The sequence below is a fragment of the Pan troglodytes genome, chromosome 13, assembly GCF_028858775.2.
Source record: "Pan troglodytes isolate AG18354 chromosome 13, NHGRI_mPanTro3-v2.0_pri, whole genome shotgun sequence".
In the NCBI taxonomy this organism is placed as follows: domain Eukaryota; kingdom Metazoa; phylum Chordata; class Mammalia; order Primates; family Hominidae; genus Pan; species Pan troglodytes.
The window spans coordinates 133,415,463-133,426,627 of NC_072411.2; the positions used below are offsets into that span (position 1 = coordinate 133,415,463).

Genomic DNA, 11,165 nt, shown 5'->3' on the forward strand with positions numbered 1-11,165 from the left:
ATTGATATGGTAATGCTACCTACCTCCTGTTGATGTTGTGGAGATTAAATAGGTTGTTACATGTAAAGCACCTAAAACAATGGTAAATGCTAATCTGTAGCACTGCCTGATCTGTAGTAGTTGCTGTGTAGTGTTAAATGAATGGACAGAATCATCAATGGATACCTTTAATGCAGTCACTGTCTGATCTGCAACCTGGTTCATCTCGGTGGCGGTTTTACAGAGAACGTATTCTAACTGTGTCTGTAAACTTATCTTACCAGTAGCATGGGAATCCAGAACAGATGTATTAGGACACAACTAGAGCATATTCTAAGCACGTGAAATAACTAGTGTTTTTGATAATTATGAACTAAGACAGTGAGGCACATGCTTAATGCCATTAGGCCATATGAGCACACTGTACACCACAGTAGAAAACTAAATGATTGCTAAGCCTTTGCTCAAATTAAGTCAGAGATAGCTATAACAGTTGGTCCACCTATGAATTAAAAGACTGCATATGTCTGTGCAAGGAAGAAATGAGGAATCCTGTTGAAAGTATAGCCCTACACACACACACACTCCTTCAAAGAGTGGGAGACTTTGTGTTCCAAAGTGTTTAAGGAAATTCCTGTCCAGTTGTTAGCTGACTACTAAGTTAAATGAGCATTGACTTTAGTGGACACACAAATCAGGGAATACAAACTTTATAGAATAGGAGGAAATATTTTCAAATCATTTATCTGATAAGACAGTTACATCTAGAACATACGAAGAGCTCCTCCAACTCAACAATAAAAAGACAACCTAATTTTAAAACAGGCAAATGATTTGAATAGACATTTCTCCAAAGAAGATGTACAGATGGGCAAATAAGCACATGAAAAGATGCTCAACATCATTACTCATTAGGAAATGGAAATCAAAACCATAACAGGTGCAGTGGTTCCCACTTACAGTCCCAGCTACGTGGGAGGCCAAGGCAGGAGGATTGCTTGAGCCCAGTAGCTCGAGGCTGTAGTGCAATATGATTGTGCCTATGAACAGCCACTGGACACCAGCTTAGGCACATAGCAAGACCCCATCTCTTAATTTAAAAAGAAACACAAAACCATAAGAAGATACCACATTCTACCCACCAGGATGGCTGTAATCAAAAAGACCGCACAGACAAGAATATGCAGAAATTGGAACCCTCATAGAGTAATAGTGGGAAAGTAAAGTTACAGCCACAGTGGAAAAAAAGAGTTTGGCAGTTCCTCAAAAAGTTAAATGTAGTCTTATCATATGACCTGGCAATTCCATTCCATACCTAAGAGAAGAGAAAACTGTGCCCACACAAAAGCTTATACACTAATGCTCATATCAGCATGATTCATAATAGCCATAAAACGGAAACAACTTAAATGTCTTATCAACTGATGAATGAATAATGTGAGATAATAATGGAATATTATTTGACCATAAAAAGGAAAGACTTACTGATGTATGCTACAGTGTGTGTGAACCTTGAAAACATTATTTTAAGTAAAAGAAGCCAGACGTTAAAGACTGCATATGGTATGGTTCCCTTTATGTGAAACATTCAGAAAAGGCAAATCTATAGAGACGAGTTAGATTGGTGGTTACCAAGGACAGGGGAAGGGGAGAATGGAGAGTGGCTGCTAATGGGCCCACAGTTTCTTTAGGTTGATGCAGATATTTTTGAATTAGATAGCAGAAGTAGTAATAGCTGCACAAGTTTGTGAATGTACTAAATTGTACGCTTTGAGAGAATGAATTTTATGTTAATATATCTCATTTTAAAAAAGAAAACACTGCCTCTGTGTATGTGCAGTGACTCACTCCCCTACCCTCAGTGGCAAGGTCATGGGACCCTTCCTCAGACACTGCATTTGAAAGAGGCAGCTGTAGTTTTGGAAACAACATTCCTACCCTGCTTCCTGTCCACCATGAGGCAAGAGGAAGTGTTTCATTGCCTATATCTACAGTTGTAATTAGCCTCCCCAGAGAACAGAAAATTGTGTATCTTATGCATAGAGGGTGTGAACTTTCCCACCAACGTGTAAAGCATTAACAAACCTAGAGCATGTATAGCTATAAACAGCCCTTTCCATGTGTTGATTTGGATTATTAGTTTTGGGATTTTTTGTGTGTGTGTGTTACTGTTGTTTTTGTATGATGAGGCCTTCCTTTGATTAAGTTGGATTATTTCATTCCAGTTAAGCATGAAATAGCATAACCTGGATCCACATTTTCCAAAAAATAGAAAGTCCTCATGTGAACGTGGATATTTTCTTCTGCTTGGTAGGAGATTCATCTCCATTTGGTCCATTAGGTTCAAGTAAACTTTTAGGCTATGGAGGATTAGGACAGTGGCCCTATGCTCCATTCTGGGAGTATTGGCAGTAAGGGCAGGGTCCATTCATAAAATGGATCCTCTTCAAGGAAAGCAAACTTTTTAAGGGAAGGGGTTGTAGAAAAATGTATGATATGTGTGTGTCGGGAGAAGGGAAATAGTTTGGAGTTCACGAAGCACACCAGTTTTATAGCACAGCAGGGCAGAGTTCTGATGAGTAAAAATTGGATTAGGTTGAACTGCAGAGATGCTTATACATATGTGAATCATTTAACTAATGTACTTGTGCTTCTTTTCCTTCCCAGTAATGTGCTTTGGTAGAAATATGCTTTTTCCAGATGTGCCCTGCCACTGTTGACTGATTTAATTACATAGAGCAGCTTTCCATTTCCTTTGACACAGGCAAGCAAATAGAATAAGATTAGCACACCAGAGAGGGGTGAATAGTTTAGTGTTTGAATTTACCTTCTGTAATATGTTTGGGAGAGGGCTTAATAGAATTGCTGCTACAGTCTACTTCCCTTTTGTTTCCCATGTATTTTTTCATCAGCTTGCATCACGTGGATTTATAGATTAAAGTGAAAAACCCGGGATATCTGTGTTATTCTCTCCATCATTCTGAAATTGCTGGAGAAAAAATTGGCTTTTAATGTATACACTCTCGTGTTCAAAATGATTATCATCTCACAAATCATACAGTATGCATTAGACTGCTTCTCAAACTTCAGTGTGCATCAGATTGACTGGGATCTTGTTAGAATGCAGATTCTGCAGATCTAGGGTGGGGCCAGCTTTTCTGCATTTTTAACAAGCTCCAGATGATAATGATGCTTCTGGCCCAGGACCACATCTTGAGTAGGAAGGAATTAGGATACTATATTTGGACAGTAAACATTCTTCCTGCAGTGAGACTGAGGCTGGTAGTCAAGGCCATGGCTGGGAAATAACTATTCTTGAATTGGGATGCATCATCCAAGTAGAACAGCATCACATGTTATACCATCTAGAGCTACTGGGTTACGTTTGCAAATACTTCGTATAGATCACAGTTATCTTTATCCCAGTAAAGTTCTACTCCAGTTTTTCACTTCCAAATCATTTAAGTAGTTTTAAAGTACCATTTAACAAGTATTTACTCTAGATTGTGGAGCACGCTTGAAATATGAGTGTACGCTTCTGCACGCCCCTGTGTTTTCAGCTCTCTATTGGAGGCATCATCATTCTGAAGGATACCAGTGAAGACATTGAGGAGCTGGTGGAACCTGTGGCAGCACATGGCCCAAAAATCGAGGAGGAGGAACAAGAGCCAGAACCCCCAGAACCATTTGAGTATATTGATGATTAAGGACCAGAGGTGCGTGTGCAACAAAATTATGAAGGGAAACTTCTTTGTCAATACTTCACAAATGTTTTTTGCAAGGACATCATCTCACTTTTTTCCTTCCTTTTGTGTTTAATCCTTATTTACCTAAACAGTATTAAAACTTCCCCGTTTCAACCTTTTTCTGCATATATAACCACAAATTCCTTTTTCTTTCCTCTTTGACTCGTACTCTACTCATGTTATTCAAAGTGGCTGGTCTGCAAACTATTTTTATAGGTCCATAAGGAGATAGGAAGCTTACTCCAGAATCTGTCTGCTCAACGCTTCTTTCATCAAGAAAGTCTTCCCCAAAACATCAGCTGAATTGCAGTTTGCTTAGTGATAGAGTTGATTTACATTCTGATGTAAGCTTCTTGTTGTGGATCAGTTATAGTTGTGGACTGGCACTGGCCCATAGGTGACACTTTTGAGTAGCACAAATATAGGCTTCTCACTGATTTTTCTCTCTCCCCATCTCCTTCGACAGTATTTTTGGCATAGAAGCCTTAACATTCATTTATTCTATGGTGGTGCTATTGAACATCTACTGTGTATAAGACATAGTGCTTATAGGGACTTTGAGGTCAGTTAGACTAACCACAAGGCTGTGTCCATTGACAAAGATCATTTACTATATCAGTGTCTTAACAGTGTTGAAAGGGGTCTTTAGATGGGAAAGTTTGGAGTAATCTAATTTCATGAAATTGTCGTTCTTCATTTCCCCATTTTCTTTTGAGTGTTCATCACATATTTGAAGACATTGTGAGACATAATCAAGGTTTCCTAATTCCACCCAAGCACAAACACGTTTTCAGACTTTTTTTTTTTTTTTTTTTTTTTTTTTTTTTTTTTTGAGACGGAGTTTCGCTCTTGTTGCTCTTGGCTGGAGTGCAATGGCGCAAACTTGGCTCACCGCAACCTCCACCTCCTGGGTTCAAGCGATTCTCCTGCCTCAGCGTTTCAAGTAGCTGGGATTACAGGCATGCGCCACCACACCCGGCTGATTTTGTACTTTTAGTAGTGACAGGGTTTCTCCATGTTGGTCAGGCTGGTCTCAAGTTCTGGACCTCAGCTGATCCACGAACCTCGGCCTCCCAAAGTGCTGGGATTACAGGTGTGAGCCACCACGCCCAGCCAATTCATTCTACTCTTTAAAAAAAATAAGGACAGTATCATTTGTTATATTTGAAGGTCTGGTTGCAAATCTAGCATGCTGTGTGTTAGATACTGACTAGCAGTTTAGGAAAGATTTGCAGAAATCTCAGATAAATATTAAGGTGGAAACCCGCCATTAGTAGGAAAATATATTTATACCTCAGGAAGACTATTAGTTTGGGCCTTAGAGAAAGGCAGATTTATACTAACCTTCCTATTTTCTAAACTTACTTTTGAAAATTATCTTTCAGCCTTGATAGTTTCCTAAGCTTTACCCAACTTGTACAGTACAGCGTAGGCTATCATGATCACTCAGCCTGTCTGAGAATTGAGGTGACTCATGTTAGCTCCCATCAAGCCTTTGGCAATACCTCATGGAAAACACTTGATTACAGCTTTCAAGGCAGTTAATTACAAAATGGCTTAGAGGTTTATAGCTGGAAACTGGAATCTTGTTAGTTTTCAAAGGGGTAAAATATTCAGTCCATTAGGAGTTTGGAAACTATAATCTGTCGTGGCACAAACTGGTATATTAGGACTGCAGAGGCAGGGTTGGGGCCTAGTTTTAGATTTCAACAGTTAATAGTAAAGAGGAAAAAAAGAATGTCTTGAAATTAAGAATGACCCTAGCTACTACTGTTCTTTCTTCCCTTTCCCAGGATCTCACTTGCTTATCTGAAGAAGATTGTCCAGGCTCATATTGGGAATGCTTATGAGGAAATTCATGCTGAGACCTGCTATTCAATGCATGTATCGTTGCCTCTGCACTGACCTGAAGAACCCTGTCTCCAAGTCTTTGGTTGAAGAGAAGATATATGACTGTTGAGTGTGCTCTTTCACAGAACTTGGTTTTCAAATAAATATAAGATCTCCAGATGGACAAGACATTTGTTTTTCAGCCTGGGTTTTTAATAAATGTATCTAATCCTCCCCACACCATGAAATGCCTAAATCCCAAGAGCCAGAGTCTTGATTTGCTAGGATGAGTATGCACGACTTTCATATTGATGAAAAAGTCAAACTATTCTTAAATTATAGACCATGAAAATAATGGAAGGGAAAAAAATCAAACCTTGCTCATCACCCCCAAGAATTCTCTACAGTTTTGTTGTGGTTGTGGGTTGTTCAATATGGGGTCTAATCAGCCAGGGCAACATGGTGAGACCCCCATCTCTACAAAAAAATTGAAAAATTAGCTGGGTAGGCCAGGCAGGGTGGCTCACACCTATAATCCCAGCACTTTGGAAGGCCAAGGTGGGCAGATTGCTTGAGCCAAGGAGTTTGAGACCAGCCTGGGCAACATGGCAAAAACTCACCTCTACAAAAAAAAAAAAAAAAAATTAGACATGCACAGTGGCATGTGCCTGTAGTCCCAACTACTCAGGAGGCTGAGGTGGGAGGATCACCTGAGCTTGGAGGTCGAGGCTGCAGTGAGGGTTGATCGTGCTAGTGTACTCCAGCCTGGGTGACAGAGTTAGACAGTGTCTGAAAAAAAAAAAAAAATTAGCCAGGCAGGGTGGTATGCACCTGTAGTCACAGCTATTCAGGAGGCTGAGGCAGGAAGATCAATTGAGCCCAGGAGGTTGAGGCTGCAGTGAGCTGTGTTTGCACCACCGCACAACAGCCTAGGCAACAGGGCAAGACCCTGTCTGGGAAAAAAAAAAAAAAAAAGAGTCTCACTCTGTCGCTTAGGCTTAGGCTGGTCTCAAACTCCTGGGCTCAAGCAATCCTCCCACTTTAGCCACCTGAACTACAATTTTTTAATCGAATAGAGGGTGTCATCACTTACTGAAGTCCCTTTCATAATCCAAGGGAATTGTGTGTTTAGGCAGCTCAGAAGCTTTTTTGTTAAACCTTTGCTTATTGTTTCTTGCTTTTGATCCTGTTAATAGATAAAATTTATTTAGTTTCATTTAGCCACAGGATCTGATAACGTATCTTTATTCCTTTCTCATTTTCCAATCTTTTTTTCATGTTTTTTAAAAATTAAAGTATAATTTAAAAGCAATAAAATGCAGACATTTGAGGTATATACAGGATAATGAATTTTGACAAGTACAATTTTGGTTTCTAGATTATCAAGCCTTTCTTGGATGCTAGGCTTTTAGAATAAGCAGTCAGTGTTGATATTCTGACGACTACACCATCTCCTCATGTTCTGGCATATGAAATGGATGTTTCTGATTTACTGGGACATGGAATTTAAAAGAGCTGGATTTCAGGGGTTTTGTGTTGTTTTATGAGTAGGTAGCTTAAAAAATTATACAGGAATGGCATTTTGCCCCTACCTTGATTCTTTCACTCTTAACTTAGGATGTAGTTTTCTGAATCTTGTTGGGGGAAACTATTCTTAAAGGAAACAAATTCCTGAGTAGATCAGCCCTAGTACATTCATCTACCACAGGCTAGTTTTTATGTCCAGGTCTAAAGGTTACTAATCCCAAAGGATCAACCACTCATTGGTTAATTTCATTGTATCCCCTCCTTTGTAAATTCCTTGTTTCCTCAATATCAGATGATTCTATAAAAGAGATTATCTCATTTCCTAGCCTCTCATTAGCTATGTCCTTCCTGTTCAAGCTTTTAACGTTGCTTGCATTTCAGACAGTTATCTCTTACATTTCCCCTAGTATATGAAATGTTTAAAAAACAGAAGTCTCTGGATGTCACTGTACAAAATTGAGTAGTCTGGGAGGGGTGGTACATTCGCTGGCCTCCTGCCAATGTTATCACACTCCTTCCAAAATAATAGACTGAACTTCAGGGAGCAGTTAGCACTAGTTCCTATTAGGCAGTGCAATTCAGAATTTAAATCTTGAAAAGGTTATAGCATTAAAAAGTGCAAGCTATAAAGTAAAATATCTACATGGAACAGATTATGATGAGACAGTCGGTGTCTGCTTTCCTGATGAATATTTATTTATTTGTTTTGAGATGGAGTTTTGCTCGTGTTGCCCAGGCTGGAGTGCAATGGCACGGTCTCGGCTCACCGCAACCTCCACCTCCCGAGTTCAAGCAATTCTCCTGCCTCAGCCTCCCGAGTAGCTGGGATTACAGGTATTTGCCACCATGTCCAGCTAATTTTGTATTTTTAGTAGAGACGGGGTTTCTACATGTTGGTCAGGCTGGTCTCAAACTCCCAACCTCAGGTGATCTGCCCACCTCAGCCTCCCAAAATGCTGAGATTACAGGCGTGAGCCACTGCGCCTGGCCTCCTGCTAGGTTTTTTTTTTTCCTAGATGTCCTGGGAAATGCATAGGACTGAGAGCTAACCAAGGAGTAAGGAAGTCTACAGTAAAATAAGAGTGAAAGTCATATGAAAACAGGCTAGGAGCTAGAGTTGACACAACCAATAGAAGAAACAGAAGGGAGGGTGGCAGCAATTACTCCCAGATGGTGTCATTGTGGCACACAGTGTCAGGGTTGACGGTAAGTGGGATGCACAACATTGAAACCAGGTGCAAGTGATAAATGGTTTGGTTTCTTAAATGGGACCGATCCTAGAATCTAGTCTTTTCCTACTGGCCTGCAGGTAAATGACTTGCGTTTTAAAAATACTCTCCTTGGGGCTGGACATGGTGACTCATGCGCTTTGGGAGGCCAAGGCAGGTGGATCACGCGATCAGGAGATCAAGACCATCCTGGGCAACATGGTGAAACCCCGTCTCTACTAAAAATATGAAAAAGTTAGCCAAGCATGGTGGCACGTGCCTGTAGTCCCAGCTACTCCGGAGGCTGAGGCAGGAGAATCGTTTGAACCCAGGTGGCAGAGGTTGCAGTGAGCCAAGATCGCGCCACTGCACTCTAACCTGGGCAACAGAGCAAGACTCCGTCTCAAAAAAAAAAAAAAATTATCCTTGGCTTTCTTGCTCTAATTTTCCTCCTGTCTCTGACCTTCTCTTCATTTGACAAATCAATAGTATTTCTCTTTATTTGAGCATCTGTTTGTGCAGAGATACTTTGGTTTTTTTGGCAAGTCCCACTCCCTCTGACTGCACTTTAACTGCCAACCTTCAGAATTTGGTCTTTGATCCTCTTCTCAGTCTACTTTCTCCAAGCAACTTCGTCCATCCCATGTCACCCAGGCAGGGGAGTGCAGTGGCACAATCCCATCTCACTGCAATCTCCGCCTTCTGGGCTCAAGCAGTCCTCTCACTTCAGCCTCCCGAGTAGCTGGGACTACAGGCGTACGTCACTACACCTGGCTAATTTTTTGTGTTTTTAATAGAAATGGGGTTTCACCATGTTGGCCAGGATGGTCTCCAACTCCTGAGCTCAAGTGATACACCCACTTACCAAGCTGTTGGGATTACAGGCATGAGCCACCACACCCAGCCTCTGAGCTTCTGACATGTACATTTCAGCAACTCACTGGTGTCCCTATCTGGGCTGCTGCACAAGCACTTAAAACATTATGTCCAACCACACTCCACACCCATCCTGCTCTACTTCGGGCTAATGCCAAGCCCTCCATCTGGTTTCCTACACCAGAAACCCCAGCTTCACCTTGACTCAATGCTTGGCATCTCAGTTATCTCTCCAGTTCATCCACTTCCCTTCCCCACTGCTCAGTACCCTCAGCTGAAGCATTTAACTGGTCTGTACTTCCAGAGTTGACCCATTCTAATCCATTCTCCAAACTGATCTCTAAAACACAAATCAGGCCAGGTATAATGGCTCACACCTATAATTCCAGCACTTTGGGAGGCTGAGGCAGGAATCGCTTGAGCTCAGGAATTCAAGACCAGCCTGGGCAACAAAGTGAGATCGTCTACACACGCACACTAGATGGGTGTGGTGATGCGTGCTTGTAGTCCCAACTACTCGAGAGGCTGAGGCAGGAGGATCGCTTGAGCCCAGGAATTCAAGGCTGCAGTAAGCCGTGATCACGCCACTGCGCTCCAGCTTGAATGACAGAGCGAGACCCTGTCTCCACCAAAAAAAAAAAAAAAAAAAAAAGTTAGTCTTAAAAATCTGTGCTTTCTTGTTACCAAATAAAGCCCAAGTTCTTCAATATGTACACATGGCTGCCCAAGGCTTGAACTGCTGCTTGTCTCTCCAGCCTCCTGTCTCTTCATTCTTCTCTCACCTCACACTCAGAACTGCTTTTTACTTCCTCCAAAGACCCAGGCTTTCTGTCACCTGGCCTTTGCACATACCATTCCCTCTGCCTGAAATGCCCACCTCTTTTGATTCCCGCCATTTTCTGCCTAGATCTGGTAGATCTACTTGTTATTTAGGAGGTTTTTAAAGACCTCCTTCAAGAAGCCCTCCATGATTTCTCCCACCAGGGCTGACTTAGGTTCTCTGTTTCCCCAGTACCCAACATTGCCCCGCATTGCCGCCCCACCGTATTTTCATTCATTGCCTGGTTTATTTGCCTAACCTGTCCTACATTTGCTCACCATCATAAACCCTAGCATATAATTTATGGTCACATACTCATTTGCTAACTGTGGCTGCCTTCCCCAAGTACCTAAATGTCTCTTCTCACTCTTCCTCCAGTGACTAAATGCTCCCGCTAAGGACTTTTTCCATTAGTTTTGCTCTTGAAAAACCCTTGTTTTTCTTTATGTGCACAGGCAAACAGTGTCTCTGGAATTTCCAGCTGGTGTGAGATGATGAGAAGACATGAGCATGGGCAAAGATTTTGTGGCTTTGTCCCAGACAACTCCCAACCTTCTTGTATCGATTATAAATGAAACACTTCCACTTCCTTAGCAAGTGCATTTTGCTGTTTCTAGGGTTCCAGTTTCGGTTCCACCCTCTCATCCTTTACTGTTAAAGCTGTAGGGGCCCTTCCAAGCCAAACCACGTAAATGGGAAGATCATGGGCTTTGGCCTCAGATTTAAGTTCAGATCCTCATCTGAGGATCCCTTCATGGGTTCCTCATTTGCACAGAGGGAGTCATGTTGACCTCAAGGTTGTTATAGGGATTTAAGAATGGCTGATTATTACACGATGGCTATGTGCTACTGATGAGAATCACATGCATTGTTCCTCATTCCTCACAGCCACTTGAAGAGGTAGATGCTATTATATAGAGAAAATCTACGTTAAGAAACCTGCACTCAAGTAGGCATTCACTAAATTTTACCTGAATCAGAATGGTGTGGCCGGCCAGACGCAGTGGCTCACGCCTGTAATCCCAGCAGTTTGGGAGGCCGAGAATGGCAGATCACTTGAGGTCAGGAGTTCAAGACCAGCCTGGCCAACATGGTGAAACCCCATCTCTATTAAACATACAAAAATTAGCCAGGCGTGTGGTGTGCCTGTAATCCCAGCTACTCAGGAAGCTGAGGCAG

At 41.8% G+C, this 11,165-nt stretch overlaps 1 protein-coding gene across 2 annotated transcripts in view; it reads left to right on the forward strand.

Moving 5' to 3' along the window:
* PSMD1 (proteasome 26S subunit, non-ATPase 1) overlaps nucleotides 1–5,744 on the forward strand; it is a 115,482-nt gene extending 109,738 nt beyond the window's left edge. For both annotated transcript variants that reach the window (XM_009444437.5, NM_001246549.1), the window contains exons 24-25: nucleotides 3,540–3,695; nucleotides 5,519–5,744. In XM_009444437.5, the coding sequence (XP_009442712.1) occupies nucleotides 3,540–3,686 (147 nt within the window). In that variant the 3' untranslated portion in view covers nucleotides 3,687–3,695; nucleotides 5,519–5,744. The remainder of the gene's footprint in view (nucleotides 1–3,539; nucleotides 3,696–5,518) is intronic.
* Nucleotides 5,745–11,165: the final 5,421 nt, after the last annotated feature.